Source organism: Delphinus delphis, chromosome 1 (genome assembly GCF_949987515.2).
Source record: "Delphinus delphis chromosome 1, mDelDel1.2, whole genome shotgun sequence".
Lineage (NCBI taxonomy): Eukaryota > Metazoa > Chordata > Mammalia > Artiodactyla > Delphinidae > Delphinus > Delphinus delphis.
In genome coordinates this window covers 31513958-31531249 of record NC_082683.1, presented here as the reverse complement: position 1 = coordinate 31531249, position 17292 = coordinate 31513958, and the positions used below count along the sequence as shown (strand labels likewise).

The 17292-nt window shown below is 38.7% G+C and overlaps 1 protein-coding gene across 14 annotated transcripts in view; it reads right to left on the bottom strand.

The window, feature by feature from the left end:
- MACF1 (microtubule actin crosslinking factor 1) overlaps window positions 1–17292 on the bottom strand; it is a 341652-nt gene that overhangs the window by 86328 nt on the left and 238032 nt on the right. For 11 of the 14 annotated variants that reach the window (XM_060019755.1, XM_060019769.1, XM_060019756.1 and 8 more), the window contains 7 exons: window positions 11495–11661; window positions 10055–10211; window positions 8032–8149; window positions 4474–4536; window positions 3576–3817; window positions 2615–2744; window positions 1717–1916 (listed from right to left, as the gene is read on the bottom strand). In XM_060019755.1, coding sequence (XP_059875738.1) covers window positions 1717–1916; window positions 2615–2744; window positions 3576–3817; window positions 4474–4536; window positions 8032–8149; window positions 10055–10211; window positions 11495–11661 — 1077 coding nt within the window. The remainder of the gene's footprint in view (window positions 1–1716; window positions 1917–2614; window positions 2745–3575; window positions 3818–4473; window positions 4537–8031; window positions 8150–10054; window positions 10212–11494; window positions 11662–17292) is intronic. The other 3 variants (XM_060019760.1, XM_060019796.1, XM_060019807.1) reach the window with 1 other exon arrangement.

Here is a 17292-nt window from a genome sequence, read left to right as displayed (position 1 = left end):
ACAAGAGCAGAAGAGGGAAATCAGGAAAGGCTTCACAGGTGACACAATAAAGAATATGTGAGTTCTCCAAGAGAACAGAGAGTAAGGCTGGTTCAGAGAAGGGCCTGGGATTAGCAAAGGCACAGAGATCCTGAGATCTATGAGTGCAGTGTGTTCAGGAAAGAACCCATTATCCGGTGTGGGAAGAAACCCAGGTATATGGGGGAAGAGCTGGCAAGACAAACTGGGACCAGACTGTGAAAAGCCTCATGCACCACAGTGAGCAGGTATTTGAACTCTGTTCAATAGGCAGCCAAGAGCTACAGAAGCATTTTAATATATTCAGATATATGATTTAAGGGGATAACTTGATAATTGTGTAGAGGATAAACTAGACCAAGAGGCCCTTTAGCGGGCTGCTGCAATGGAACAGACCCAAGATCCAGCCTACCAGCATGTACAGTGGAGAAGAGAAGCTTAGAACGGTGGTTCTCAAATTACGGTCTGGTGACCCCTGGCAGTCCCTAAGCCCTTGCATGGGGTCAGTGAGGTAAAAACTATTTTCATAATAATACTAAGATGTTATTTGCCTTTTAAAATTCTTGTTCTCTCACAACATCCGATATCACAACAGATTGACTGCAGAAGCAGATATGAAAATCTGTGAGACTGTTCTATTAGTCAGCCATTTTTATTTTATTTCATTTCATTTCATTTATCGCTATGCCTTGCAGGTCTTAGTTCCCCGACCAGGGACTGAACCCGGGCTCTTGACAGTGAGAGCGCGGAGTCCTAACCAGTGGACCGCCAGGGAGTCCCAAGCCAGACATCATTAAAGAGATGTGCCAAAGATATAAAACAATGCCACTCTTATTCAATTTTTTACATTTTGGAAAATGTTATTTTTTCATAAAAATGTTATGTATGTTAGTGTTATGGTTGTATCATCATAATTTTAAAAATTAATTTATAAATACATACTTCAAAAATTCCTCAGTGTTTTAATACAGTTAATATTAATAGATATTAGTAGATAAACACAAGCTCTTTGGGATCCTCAATAATTTTTAAGAGTGTAAAGGGTTTTGGGATCAAAAAGTTTGAAAACCACTGGATGAGAAAAATACTTGTAAGTAGCCTAAATAGGACTTGATAAATAACATGGATGCAGGGGCTAAAAGAAAGGGTTCTTTCAAAAACTACTCTTAGGGGACCTGGTGGGTGGTGAGAAGAAACAGAACAAGTTTAGGGAAGGCTACAGAACAACGAAAGGGTCTAGGCAGGATTTCACTGGAAATGACATCACTGGACCAACCTAAATTTCGCAAATGTTGGGTACTGAGATCTGATCAGCAGAAGATCTTTAAGTAAAGCTGGCAGATATAAGATACTGCATGAAGTAATGTGGATCACTACCACTGGGGATTGAAAATAAAATACGATGCTATCATTTAGTCAGAAGTTCCCTGTCTCCCATCTGCTCATCTTACTGCCTCGGTCAACGATATTAATAATATAGTTACTGACATTAATGATATTAACAATACTGTTTGCTATTTGACAGGCACCATGATAAAGACCTTACAAGCATCTCATTTAAAGTGAGGAAATGGAGACTCTGAGAAGTTAAATGACTTGTCCAGGGTCATGTAAATCTACCTGTTGAGAGCAGCATTCAGACCCAGGTTCAAGTGCCTCTGATTTCTTTGCTCGAAAGCTTTCAGCCACACTGCTCACCTGGACCTGCTGCTTCTGTGCATTCAGCATGTTGGGGTCAATAGACAGGGGCCCTAGCACCCCCATCATCAGCTCTTTCTCCATTAGCCAGGGCCGGAGCTGGGATTCTGCAGCCTGGAAGCAGGCCAGATGACTTGCGGATTCCTCCAGCTGCCTTTGCCGAGCCATTGTCACCTCAGTGGCCATTTCCCATCGGGAATCTGTAGAGAGGAAATGAGAGAATGTGTCCTTTTACCCTCATCAGCCACTAGCCTGGTCCCTAAATTACGTTCCTAATATACTACAGGAAATGACCCCTGGAGCATTATTTAATATTTTTTTAAGTTAAAAATAATCTGCATTTAATTTTAACTAAAGTAACAAACTGTTTTGTATCTTGACTGCGGTGGTGGCTATATGAAACTACACATGGGATAAAACTGCACAGAAGTACGTACATACATACACAACGCATGTAAAATACCTTATGCGACATATATATTATTTTATAACCTGTTTTTAAGCTTACTAATTATGAGCATCTTCCATGCCAATAATTTTTTTCATACCAATACACATTCACCTACATCATTTATAGTTCAATATTATGAGTGCAGCATAATTTAATTCCTTCACAGAATGTTTAGATTATTTCCCATTTTTCATTTTTATCATCAATGCTCTTTGTCACAGCAGATTGTCAGTATGACTTGCCCAAGAAAGCCAATACTGATACTTTGAATGCAATCTCTAAATTTTTTCCACAATCAGGCTCATTCTCTAACCCTCCCTGCCCCTTCTTGCTTGCTTATGACAATTAACTAAAAATCACTCCTGTTTATCGGGTATGCCGAAAGCCTGTATTTACTTTGAAGACAAGGAATTTAGTGAATTTGTTAACACCCCAGTGATAACATACTGAGCTCCTCTTGCATTTTCTTCCAGTTTTCTGCTTCTTGTGAGTTGGGATATGTCATCAATAATCCAGACAGGGCTTCCTTTACATTTTGGACTTTTGGAGAATTCTGTTCCAATTCAGCCAGGAAGGCCTAGGAGAAAGAACATCATGAATGCCATGAGATTTCTGGACAGGAAACAAAGCTGTGAGTGTGGAGGAAATCACGGGAAGACGGGGCAGCAATTACAGGCTCGACTTCTGATTCTATCCATGATTGTTTCATGATTTTAAGATGCTTAACCTTTCTGCTTGAATATTTAATTAAAAGGAAAATCTAGATGGCAAGATTTGAATTTCTTTTATGTACAACACATCAGTAACCCAATAAGAAAACTGCTAATCCCTATAAACTAAAAGTGTCAGGAATTGATGATGATGATGATGACGATGATGACGATAATGGCGATGTTTATGCAGTTGTAGGATATGACATGCTAGGCCTCAACAGGAATACTAAAATTTTTGGCAAAAAATTTTTACCAGATTTTCTACATGGTCTTATTTCTTCTGACATTTTCCCTAGGCCTACATGTCAATCTTTAGAATGAACTGAAATCACAGCTGTTTAGATCCCTCCAAGAGTTGGAAAGGTGCTTTGATGGAATGATTTGGCTTATACCATCACATGGAAAACGAGATCCCATTCTCAATGAACTGATGCTTCTGAGGAGAGCTACTCTCCTTCTGCAAACAGATCTGGTTTTGTTTCTCAGTCTGATGTGTAACAACTTCTAATTTCACAGGTAAGAAAATTCTCTGGGAGAGTTTAGGCATACGAGTCATTTGAAAGTCAAACATGCTGCTCGTAACGACTGGGTGGTTGGCCATGTCTCACTCTCAGGCCCCCAGGCTCAGGTGGGTACACTGGTACAGCCGCCCCTTCCTCTTAGTGCTTGAGATGTAGCTAATGGGAACACAGTACCTTGTTAGATTCAGCTTGGGCTCTCACTGTCTCTGTCTTGGTTGGAGATGAAGAGGCCTCCATGCCTTTCAGGACTTCCTCTTTTAACTCCAGCCACTGCAGCACCAAGCCTGCCTCCTGCTGAACTTCCTGCATTCGGCTGAGGACAGCCTGAAGACTTTCCCGGCGTTCCCGAAGCACTTCCCCAAGTTTCTCATATTTCAGGTTTACATCTGACATGTCACACTGGATCTCCGTCAGATCTAGCATCACAGAAACAGAGATCAGACTGGGAATAGCTCTCAACCATCCCCAGTGGTTCCTCACTAAATTATTCATCAGGATTAAGTATCTCTCCCACTCCTTCTAGTGAACTAGAGATGATCTTCCTGCTAAATCACATAAAAGTTCCTGTTTACATACAAAAAGCAAAAGAGCTCTCATTAATCTGATTTCTGATTTTGGCATTATACACTCAGATGTATAAATAAAATGCTAAGCAAACACGGGAGCAGCAAAAGTGAAGGGAGTGAAGGATTTGGGGCATTCTTCTACTTCCTCTTCTTTAAACTGCAGAGAAGAAAACCTAGCTGGGAGGCTGAGGGCTAGATTTAGACCACCTCTAATATAGCTTCTTTATAATTCAAAGATTTGCATATATTTTCTTCCAGGTCTTTCCTTATTGGTCTTATCTAGTGGTCCAGTTTATTTGCTTAGTAACTTTATTTCACTGGTTGCCAACCTATTTAGCCTCTAGCTAGCAACAAAGAGGCATCACAGGTGCTTCTCCCCAGACTTTTACCCTCACACCCATCCTGGCAGCAATCCTTCCACACATATGGAAACATACACAGATGCAAACATGAACACTGTCCTAACACACCCAATGAAGAGGCACTGTTGAAAATGGCATTCTCACCTTTGCAGGTGTGGTATCCGTTTACACTGCCTATAGAGCTTCCTACAGAGGGCAGTATGGAACCTGAGCAGAAGGACAGAGAGACAAACAAGGCAAGACAAATGTGTTAGGAATACATACAGGCACCGAATTTATTCTTTGGCACTCACTTTAAGCTCAGATATCAGGAAGTTAACACAGCACAAGACAACATACTCATGGAAAGAGACAAATCATTTTAGCTGCCGGGCAACAGTGTCACTTGGGAGTTTCAGCTCCTTAACCCTAACCCTAACCTTTTCTAGAGGAAATCCAAATTCTCTTCTTAAATCTCCAATTTGGATTCTTTGGACCTTGCCCTAATTTTGTGAAGCAAGTATTAGTAGAATGACTAAGTCTTTAGACTGGCATTCGACATACTTAAGAACGAGGAGGATTTATAAAACAGCCAAAAAGGTTCAACTTTAACATCAGTGTTCTTCAACATAATAAAAATAAACAATAAGTACAATTAAGGACATAAAAAGCAGCATTCTTTTAGTAAAGACATTAAAATGAGCCTTTCCTATATTGTTTCAAAAGATCCCCTGTCTTTTTTTTTTCATGACTTTCTGCTCCCCTCCCCCCACCAGAAAACAGAAATTCTAAGCGTCAATAAATCTGGCTCATAAACATTCCCATAAATTCTGTTTAGGGTCTTTGGTTCTGTTTCTAATTACCACAATTTCACCTATATTCTCCCCAAGTTGATTCCTTGTGTTTCAGGAGTACCCCAAATAAGTAAAAACCAGATCATGTAATTACAAAGATTATAAAGAAATGTGAAGAATAGTCATGACATAATGTAACATTCAAAGGGCAGAATAAGACTCTCACATGCACTGATTTCACTGTGGAAAAGGTCAAGTGCAAGGTTCTATATTAGACAATAATGACTGTAAAACTTTTAAATGTTAACATTATTGTAATTTCAATTTAAAAAATGGATCAAACCAAAAGATCATATTCCACTGCAGTCTGGTGATGACCAAAAAGAAACTGGACTAGTAATTTGGAGAAGACAGTCGTAGCCAAGACTGTCACTAACTCAGTACGTGAGCCCTAATCTATGGACAGACCTCGGTATCTTCTCTGGGATATGAAGATAATACTACCTATCTTGTCAGCTCTCATGGGGTTACTGGTGAGAAGTAGTGAGGTAGTGTATGTGAAAGCACTTTACGAAACCAAAAGAGCTCCACGACCGTAAGGAACTAGAACACGCGTGGGTTTTCAGAGATGGAAGAGAACTTTTTAAGAGCACTCAGGCTAGTGATCTTCAAACTGGTTTTCAAAGCACCCTGAGGAGGTGCTTTAGGGACTCTGTAAACGTTTGGTTTAATTTTAGTATTCAGAATATATTCCTAAGTACTTAGAAATGGCAGTAAAACATGCACATCTCAATTATGTTGAACACCACATTTTAACCCAGTAGATATAGCCAATTTATGCTGCTTTTTGGAGAGAATAGAGTAGCTCCTGCACCTCTGTGCATACATTTAAACTTCTTTCTGAGTGTCACTGATGGGAAAAGATGTAGTTCTTCATTAGCACTCTGTAATTTTCAAACCTACATGTGTCCACTCACATACAAAGAAAAACATCTACAGCACATATGAATTCCATTAAATAAAATGACAAAAAAGGCTGAGGTATATCTACTCAGAGCAGGCTCTCATCAGGGTAGAATTGTGTAGTAAGAGAATTCTTAACACTTCAGATTGTAAAGTGAACTTTTAAAAACATTTGTCATCATTTGCAACTATTTATCTGTGTGAAATGTATTTTCTAGATACAATGCAACCAAGGAAAAAATTGAGAAATAAATAATGAAGCTGTCATTCAAAAATTCTTTTTTCCAAATTTTCATATTCACTAATATAGCCTCAATATCTTTTTTTAAAAATTAATTTATTTTTGGTTGCATTGGGTCTTCGTTGCTGTGCATGGGCTTTCTCTAGTTGTGGCAAGCGTGCTTCTCATTGTGGTGGTTTCTCTTGTTGCAGAGCACAGGCTCTAGGTGCACGGGCTTCAGGAGTTGTGGCACGTGGGCTCTAAAGCGCAGGCTCAGCAGTTGTGGCGCATGGGCTTAGTTGCTCTGCGGCATGTGGGATCTTCCCGGACCAGGGCTCGAACCCTTTTCCCCTGCATTGGCAGGCAGATTCTTAACCACTGCGCCACCAGGGAAGTCCCGATAGCCTCAATATTCTCATTGATGAATTTCATAATAGATAAACGCTATAAATTCACTTATATTTTTATTTGTCTTATAGTTCTACATGAAATTTATTTTTAAAAAAGATTACAGTACTTTAAAAAGTTCAAACAACCACTGATGTAGTCCAGAAGTCAGAAAACTTTAGTGCACCAGCCAAATCTGTCCCTCTGCCTGTTTCTGTATGTGAAGTTTTACTGGAACACAGCCACGCCCATTCATTTATATATTGTTTACGACTGCTTTTGTGCTACAATGGCAGAGACATGTAGTGTGACAGAGACCATATGGCCCACAAGCCTAAAATATTTATTCTATGGCCCTTTATAGAAAAAGTTTGCTGGGTGATGTCACACACTAATAAGTCAATGAACTTAGAAATTTAAGTGTTAGAATATAAAAATCATCAATTCTCTGAAATGCTGTCACTTCTAGATAGTTCCAAGACATCTTTAAACTTTAGGATACAATAGGAAAGTAGCCATTCTCAGGAGGAATAAAGAAAGTAAACTTTGCCCTTACTATTTAAGTGACTATAGGAGTGCATTAACATAGTCTGGTAATAAAACCTAGGAGATCCCAATTGGCAACCAGCAAGTGACTGTGAGCTCAGAATGCTTTTTTTTTTTTTTTTTTTGCGGTACGCAGGCCTCTCACTGTTGTGGCCTCTCCCGCTGCGGAGCACAGGCTCCGGACGTGCAGGCTCAGCGGCCACAGTCCACGGGCCCATCCTCCCAGACCGGGGCACAAACCCGTGACCCCTGCATCGGCAGGCGGACTCTCAACCACTGCGCCACCAGGGAAGCCCTCAGAATGCATTTTGTTTGCAAGACTTAATTTGTAGGCAGAGATAATTCATATAGTTGGGCACAACCTTTGTATGCACTTCTAAGAAGTGTGTCAGTTCCTGGTGTACCACTACTGACTCCTAAACACTTAGCCTCTCCCAAGATATCATGCTTATACCCTCCAGGGCTGACCCTAATTTAAAGTTAATGCATAGCCATCCATTCACATATTTAAAAGACAGAAATTCCTCAAGATGGAAAATCCTATTTTAATCCTTCTATGTTCATTTCACAGTTCTAAGTGGGCCAACTAGTCCCTTTACTTTTTCCCATCACAGGAAGGGGTTTTGCAAAATGGAAGCAATGTTACAAAGGAAATGGGAAAACAGATCAGGTTGAGGGGAAGACTGCTTCATGAAACATCCTTGGTTTTCATATCCAACCTTGATTCTAATGTTTATTCAATAAGCAGTCATCACCAAAGGGCAAAGGGAAGAATGATATTTATTCACTACATTTTCAAGAGCCCACACTCACCTGTCTTGGCTTGAGAATCAGGTGCTGTGATCTCCATGATGAGATTTTCTAAAGAAGTACCTTTGCAATTGATTTCTTCTACCAAAGTTCCCTTACTTGTCCAGTCATCTAGGAGACCCTGTTTAAAGAACAAATTAGCAAAATGTAATATCTGGAGGCTTTCTCCTCATAAGGAGGGACACCTGTTCTACATACACTCCCTAAAGTTTTGATAAGCATTAAGCAATCGTCCTCATTTATTCAGCCATTTCCAGAACTTGGTTTAGCCAGCCAAGATGTGGGAGAATGATATCCTGGAATATTCAGGCCCTTCTCATTCATTCATTCATTCATTCATCAAGCAAAAATATTTTTTGAGCACTTACTATATAGGCCAGGCATTGTGCCAAACACTGGGGATACAAAATAGGCTTATGACACAGTTCCTAAAACCAAGAGCTCAGATTATCAATGGCATTATAATGTGATAATGCTATTACAGAAATATGCACAGCCACTAGACTCTGAGAGCACAAAAGGACACACATCTAACTCTGCCTGGAGAGAGGAAAGACTGGAGTTAAGGTAAGAGTTTGCCAGGTGGACAAAGGGAATACCATGCTTGTAAAGAATATAAAGGAAATGGTAATTGGAGGGTAAAATGAGGAGCTAGGTATTGAGATGTAGAGAAACATACAGAATCATAGGCTACACTTTGCCTTTTCAAGGGAATTTTATATTGGGTTTGAAGTCAGAGCTCAAACCACCACAGAAAGTTGTTAGGAAACAATGGCATTTGCTCTAAGACAAAAGTATCTGGTCATGTTGTCTCTAAGCTGTGAACTGCCTGCTACAGAAGTAGAATTTTACTCTTTTCCAAGCTGGGACACCATCCTAGCCTTCAATCCCTTCCTCCATCCTGAATCTCCCTCACAATCTACTTAGTTTGCTTTTGACTTCAAGCTACAAAGCAGCGGCAGAGAATGACATCGAGCCATGAACATCTGGCAAGCTCATGCTGCCCAGCTTCAAGCTGAACCTTGCCAATTCAGAGTGTGTCAGTTCTTTTATTAGTCACTCTTGATTCCAAAGAGCCAGCAGTTCCCAAACTATGCACTGACTCACAGGATACTTTAAATTTTTGAGGGAAAAACAGTGACATCTGTTGGACACCATGTGAACAACTACTGTTAAGCTGTTGGGACCTGACCACTTAGTAAGTGAGGTTTTTCAGTTTTTTGGGTGTTTTTTTGTTTGTTTGGTTTTTGCCTTGAGATGCCATGAAAAATGTCTTGAAACATAAAGGGAACCATGAACCAAGAAATCAGGGAACCTCTGTCCTAGGGAACTCCCCACGGCAAATGCTCCTGGCACTCTCTCTGTGAAAGCTCTTCTCTTTCATCTATTCAAGATAAATCCTGTTTTACTAAGAAAATAAGGACAAATGCATGAGCGTTAGTTGGAGACTGGTTTCAACAAAAGTAAGAAACATGTTAGAGGTGCAAATAGAGCTGGATGACTATGAATCAAATATAGGAGAGAAGGGATTCTGCAACAGATGGGAGAAAGGCTGATGTACCATGCAGGTACATTCCAACCATGTGATTGTAACTTTTCCTTTATTAGTTGAGGAGAAATTCTCTCCTCAATTTTCTGATCACATATCTGGTCACTTGCTCACATATAATTGTCTAATTCTCAAACATACAACAAGAGTGTAATCTTCTCAAGACTGGACTCTGACAACTGTCTTTTTTATGACCTGCCACAGCATGACAGGCATCCCCAAGACAGCTGAAACTTTATAGATACCATTCCCAGATTACTTTTTTGGTTTTGGCTTTTAAATAGGAGATGTTTTGGTGCTCAGTGCTTGGGTAGGGGTAGGCTGGACTCACGTGGAGAAAATGGAGGAACTGCTATTCTGATACACATGGATAATTTGGATTTCTCATACCATTTGCCCACCACAGGTGGAAATGAGTCCACACAAGATTCCAAACTGCTGTCCAGCCTGATTCCTGGAGAGACTTTGTTCACCTACCTTCAGGTGTTCAATCTGTTTTTCCAGCTCTTTAGTGCTCATGAAAGTCTCTGTAGGTGGAATACTCCCTTCAGTTTCCTTCAGCCATTTCTGGCAAGTCCTAACCAGCTTCCGGAATTCATCTAATTGCTGCTGGCAAGATGATGCATCTTCCTCTCTGTCAACAGAGACAACTTGTTACTTGCCAGACTAAGCTTGTAAAGAAGTCAACGTGAACTAAAACTATATTCATTCTAGGACTCCAGGCATCAGTTTCCTAACAGGGCCTTTCCTTCTCATAATCTTTTCCATGGCAGCTCTGGCTAAACAACCACATATAATGTAGGAGAGCATCAAACTAAGGGATCTGTTGCCCTTGTTTGGACATTTCTGGGGAAAGGAGTCTTCAATCTTACTCTAGGCTAAAGTGAAAATGAGAAAAACTAAAGGGAGCCTGCTATTTAGGTACTATGATACAATGGAAAGAATGCAGGCTTTGGATCTCAAGGCCAGCTCTGCTACTTTTTAGGTATTTGACTCTTTCAAGGCCCAATTCAAATGCTAATTCCTTTAACAAGGAAGATGCCAAAATTGAGGCTCAGAGAAGTTAGGCTAAGCATACCAATGAGTAAAATAAATCAAGGAGAAAGGAGAATTCAGTTTTGAAATTAAGTTTTGGAAATGGTCACATCTATTAGACTTCAAGCCAGAGATCCTGGCTCTTCATATAGCTACATAGCCCTCAGCTGAGGGCAAGAAAAACAAAGCTTTCGTGGCCTTTGTCCTGTCCCTTTCACCTGCACTAAATAACCGCTGCTTACAGTGGTGATTTGAGCAACTGCTTTCCCCTAGTCACTAAAGCCATCATCTGCTAAATCGAGATATTTATGGCTAAACCAAGAGAAGTCTTATCAAGCTTTTAAACCCACGTGAGGCTTTCTAATGGAGGAATTACGGCTTTTCAACTGTGAGCTAATAACCTGAAATCATCTACCTTTGTTGTGTATTCCCATGTTTGCCTTAAAAGAAGAATCCAGAAACTCCTCCGTAACAGCAACTTAAATGTGGTCAAAACAAGCAGTGTGAGTTCCAATATAATCCTTAATTATGTCTGGGAAGTCTCTTCCAATTTTTCTCATTATTTCAAATCCTGCCACAATCCAACTTGCTGCCCCAAATTTGTTCTGTTTGGTCCAGGTGACCTGGACTTTTGATTGTACTCAGGGGGAACTGAATCCCATTACTGAGAAGAAACTCACTATTTACTAACAGAAAGACCACTAAGCATTAAGTAGACTGAATAGCTTTGTCTGAAAGAGGCACTTTCCAATCTCCTAAGGCTCAGTAGCAGAATTTTGATGCCATCTTTTCTGGTGAAGAAGGAAGGAGGAGAAAGTCATTTCATTCAAAAGCAAGAAAAAATTAGCTCCATGACACTGATCCATACATATGAAAACTCACCTTTCTTTAACTGTCTTCTGTAGCTCTGTGAAGTCCTTTTTGAGGTTCTGTACCCTGTCCTGGTGCTGGGACAGGTCCAGGGCAAAGCCACAGGAGCTCAGGTCAGTGACCAGGTACTCAAGAGTATCCAGGTTCTCCTGTTGGTCTTCCATTTCCAAATTGAGCTCCTGTCAAGGAAACAAGGAAATGTATTCAATCCTCTGGTCCTTGTAAATAATGACTCTAAAGAATGAAAGATATCTAGATTAAAGCTGGGGCATGTTCTCCCTTACTTGTAGAAAAAGAGGGAACAAGAAAAGAGGCATGGGGCTTCCCTGGTGGCACAGTGGTTGAGGGTCCGCCTGCCGATGCAGGGGACGCGGGTTCGTGCCCTGGTCCGGGAGGATCCCACATGCCGCGGAGCGGCTGGGCCCGTGAGCCATGGCCGCTGGGCCTGCGTGTCCGGAGCCTGTGCTCCGCAGCGAGAGAGGTCACAGCAGTGAGAGGCCCGCATATCGCAAAACACAAAACAAAACAAAAACAAAAACAAAAAAAAAAAAAAGAAAAGAGGCATGTTCACCGGGTCAACTGCTAGATCAAAACATTAAATATGTAGGATTTCTCCAATCCACCTGAGAGTGGCTGGAAATTACAAAGGAGTCTTGTCTCCTTTAAACAAATCTTTAAAGATTCCAGAGGCAGCATGAGAGAATAAAAAGAATGGAAGTTTCTGGAGTACAACAGACCTGAAAGTCAATCATGGCTTTGCCCTTGTGATCTTAAGCTATTGAACTTCTCTAAGCTTCTGCAGTCTGTCTCTTCTTTAAAACAGGTAAACACACTCTTCACTATTATTTAACACTGTATTGACAGTATTAGCCAATGCAATTAGGTAAGAGGAAACAATTTGTGGCATAAGAATTTGAAGAGGTACAACTATATTTGCAGATTACATGAAAGTATATTTGTAAAACCTCAGAGAATCAACAATACAACCAAACTGAACAATGAAGTAATCCAATAAGCAAGAATATAAAATCAACATATAAAAATCAAGAATAATATAATAGCAACACAAAACGTACAATTTTAGGAACAGTACAAAACCTTTATAAATAAAACTTTAAAAGACTTCTGAAAGACATGAAAGCAGACCTGGAAAAAAAGGAAAGATGTCCATAAAGCTATGTGCGTATGTGTATGTATGCATCTATGTGTGCATATATGCATATGTGAATGAGTAAAGTCATGTGAGCCAAACAAATATACCAACTCTTTTCTCTAGGGCTGATAAAGTTGATTCTAATGTTCATATGGAAAAATAAATGTACAATTATAGCTATGAGAAATCCTGAAAAAGAAAAAAAGAGAAAATGAAAAAAGAAATAAGGGAGATTAGCCTTACCAGATAGTAAAACATACCAGAAAGCCTCTAAAATTAAAAATAGTATGCTATTCTTAATGAATAGAAAGACCAGTGAAATAGAATAGAAAATCAAGAAATAAACTTCAATACATAAGACATTTTGTATGTGATAAAGACAGATTCTCAAATCACTGGGGTAAAGACAGACTTTTCCAATAAATGATATTGGGAGTAACTATATAGAACTTTGAAAAAAGATGAACTTGTATTCATAGCTCATACTATACCTCACAATAAACTTAAATTGTTAAAGTATTCAAATGTAAAAGAAAAAAAAGAAAAGAAAAAAGGAAACCATTGGGTAAATTCCATCATAACCTGGGTGTGGCAAAAGGCTTTCAAACTATGACTAAAAATACAACTTCAATGAAAGAGTGATATCTCTGGTTTCAAGCTATACTACAAAGTTACAGTAATCACAACAGTACAGTACTGGCACAAAAACAGACGTATACATCAGTGGAATAGAACAGAAACCCCAGAATATAAATCTAAATGGATAAAGAAGATCTCTCTCTCTCTCTCTCTCACACACACACACACACACACACACACACACACACACACACACACACACACAATGGAATATTACTCAGCCATAAAAAAGCATGAAATCTTGCCATCTGTGACAACATGGATAGATCTAGAGTATATCATGCTAACTGAAATAAGTCAGAGAAAGACAAATACTGTTGATCTCATACTTGAAATCTCAAAAACAAAACAAATGAACGAACAAACAAACAAAAACAGACTCATAAATACAGAGAACAAACAGGTGGTTGTTAGAGGGAAGAAGGTTAGGAGAATGGGTGAAATGGGTGAAGGGAATTAAGAGGCGCAAACTTCCAGTTATAAAATAAATTTAAGTCATGGGGATGTAATATACAGCATAAGGAACATGGTCAATAACACTGTAATAACTCTGACTGGGGACAGATGGTTACTAGCCTTACCATGGTAATCATTTCATTATATATTTAAATGTTGAGTCACTATGTTGTACACCTGAAACTAACATAATATTGTAATGTCAACTATATTTCAGTTTAAAAAAAAGTGATAAAATCTATTGTGTAAAAATTAAAAAAAAAAAAAAACTTTTATATGGCCAAAAACACCATAAGCAAAGTCAAAAGGCAAAGGACAAACTGTGAGAAAATATTTCTAACATGTTATAAAGGCCTAATTTCCCTAATACAGAACTCTTGTTAAGTTGAAAGAAAAAAAAGATCAAACTCTTGGCAGATGATAGCAAAATACATAAACCAATGATTTACAAATAAATGTCTCTTAAATGTATAAAAATATATTCAACTTAGAGAAGAAATAAAAAATTAAAACCACATTGAGATATGTTTTATTAATTAGATTAGCAAAAACTCAAATGCTTGACAATACATTCTATTGGTGAGGCTGCAGGGGAAATATATAGTACTGTCATACACTTCTGCTAGGGATGCAAAATGGAGAAATCCTTATGGAGGGAACTTGGCTATATCTAACAAAACCACACAACCGTTTACCCTCCGATGCAACAATTCCAGTCTAGGAATCACTCTGAAGATACATTTCCAATAATACAGGGAAAAAACACAGAATTATTCACTACAGTGTCATTTTTAATAGCACAATTTTGGAAACAACCAGAACAAGAGTCTGGTGGAATAAACTACGGTTCATCCTCAAAATGAATGTATAGTTTAAAAACAACAAAAAAAGAGGAGGATATCTATGAATTAAGTGATTTCTAAGACATATTAAATATAAAAGGAAAGTGCAAAAGATTATGTATTGTACCCCCTTTTGTGTAAGGAAGAATTGGAAATGGTGTGTTTATTTTGGAAAAAATAAATAGAAATAATAAATGTGAAATCCACTACCTGTGGGGGGTGAATGGGATAGAAGACACACGGAAGAGAGTGAGAGTATATCCTTATTCACTTTCCTACACCCTGACTATAACTTTTTGAAAAGTTTTGACTTTTGAGCTATCTTTTTTTTTTGAAATTTGAATTTTATTTTTTTATACAGCAGGTTCTTATTAGTTATCCATTTTATACATATTAGTGTATATATGTCAATCCCAATCTCCCAATTCATCACACCACCACCACACCCTGCCACTATCCCCCTGGTGTCCATACGTTTGTTCTCTATATCTGTGTTTCAATTTCTGCCCTGCAAACCGGTTCATCTGTACCATTTTTCTAGATTCCACATATATGTGTTAATATACGATATTCGTTTTTCTGTTTCTGACTTACTTCACTCTGTACAACAGTCTCTAGATCCACCCATGTCTCTACAAATGACCCAATTTTGTTCCTTTTTATGGCTGAGTAATATTCCATTGTATATATGTACCACATCTTCTTTATCCATTTGTCTGTCGATGGGCATTTAGGTTGCTTCCATGACCTGGCTACTGTAAATAGTGCTGCAATAAACATTGGGGTGCATGTGTCTTTTTGAATAATGGTTTTCTCTGGGTATATGCCCAGTAGTGGGACTGCTGGGTCATATGGTAATTTTATTTTTAGTTTTTTAAGGAACCTCCACACCGTTCTCCAGAATGGCTGTATCAATTTACATTCCTACCAACAGTGCAAGAGGGTTCCCTTTTCTCCACACCCTCTGCAGCATTTGTTGTTTGTAGATTTTCTGATGATGCCCATTCTAACTGGTATGAGGTGATACCTCATTGTAGTTTTGATTTGCATTTCTCTAATAATTAGTGATGTTGAGCAGCTTTTCATGTGCTTCTTGGCCATCTGTATGTCTTCTCTGGGGAGATTTAGGTCTTCTGCCCATTTTTGGATTGGGTTGTTTGTTTCCTTAATACTGAGCTGCGAGAGCTGTTTATGTATTTTGGAGATTAATCCTTTGTCCGTTGATTCATTTGCAAGTATTTTCTCCCATTCTGAGGGTTGTCTTTTCATCTTGTTTATGGTTTCCTTTGCTGTGCAAAAGCTCTGAAGTTTCATTAGGTCCCATTTGTTTATTTTTGTTTTTATTTCCATTCCTCTAGGAGGTGGGTCAAAAAGGATCTTGCTGTGATTTATGTCATAGTGTTCTTCCTATGTTTTCCTCTAAGAGTTTTATAGTGTCCAGTCTTACATTAAGTCTCTAATCCATTTTGAGTTTATTTTTGTGTATGGTGTTAGGGAGTGTTCTAATTTCATTCTTTTACATGTAGCTGTCCAGTTTTCCCAGCACCACTTATTGAAGAGGCTGTCTTTTCTCCATTGTATATCCTTGCCTCCTTTGTCATAGGTTAGTTGACCATAGGTGCGTGGGTTTATCTATACTTTCTATCCTGTTCCACTGATCTATATTTGTTTTTGTGCCAGTACCATATTGTCTTGATTACTGTAGCTTTGTATACAGTCTGAAGTCAGGAAGTCTGATTCCTCCAGCTCCATTTTTTCCCCTCAAGACTGTTTCCGCTATTTGGGGTCTTTTGTGTCTCCATACAAATTGTAAGATTTTTTTGGTCTAGTTCTGTAAAAAATGCCATTGGTAATTTGATAGAAATTGCATTGAATCTGTAGACTGCTTTGGGTAGTATGGTCATTTTCACAATATTGATTCTTCCAATCCAAGAACATGGTATATCTCTCCATCTGTTGGTATCACCTTTAATTTCTTTCATCAGTGTCTTATAGTTTTCTGCACACAGGTCTTTTGTCTCCCTAGGTAGGTTTATTCTTAGCTATTTTATGCTTTTTGTTGCAATGGTAAGTGGGAGTGTTTCCTTAATTTCTCTTTCAGATTTTTCATCATTAGTGTATAGGAATGCAAGAGATTTCTGTGCATTAATTTTGTATCCTGCTACTTTACCACATTCATTGATTAGCTCTAGTAGTTTTCTGGTGGCATCTTTAGGATTCTCTATGTATAGTATCATGTCATCTGCAAACAGTGACAGTTTTACTTCTTCTTTTCCAATTTGGATTCCGTTTATTTCTTTTTCTTCTCTGATTGCTGTGGCTAGGACTTCCAAAACTATGTTTAATAATAGTGGTGAGAGTAGACATCCTTGTCTTCTTCCTGAACTTAGAGGAAATGCTTTCTGTTTTTCACCATTGAGAATGATGTTTGCTGTGGGTTTGTCATATATGGCCTTTATTATGTTGAGGTAGGTTCTTTCTATGTCCACTTTCTGGAGAGTTTTTATCATAAATGGGTGTTGAATATTGTTAAAAAGCTTTTTCTGCATCTATTGAGATGATCATATGGTTCTTCTTCTTCAATTTGTTAATATGGTGTATCACATTGATTGATTTGCATATATTGAAGAATCCTTGCATCCCTGGGATAAATCCCACTTAATCATGGTGTATGATCCTTTTAATGTGTTGTTGGATTCTGTTTGCTAGTACTTTGTTGA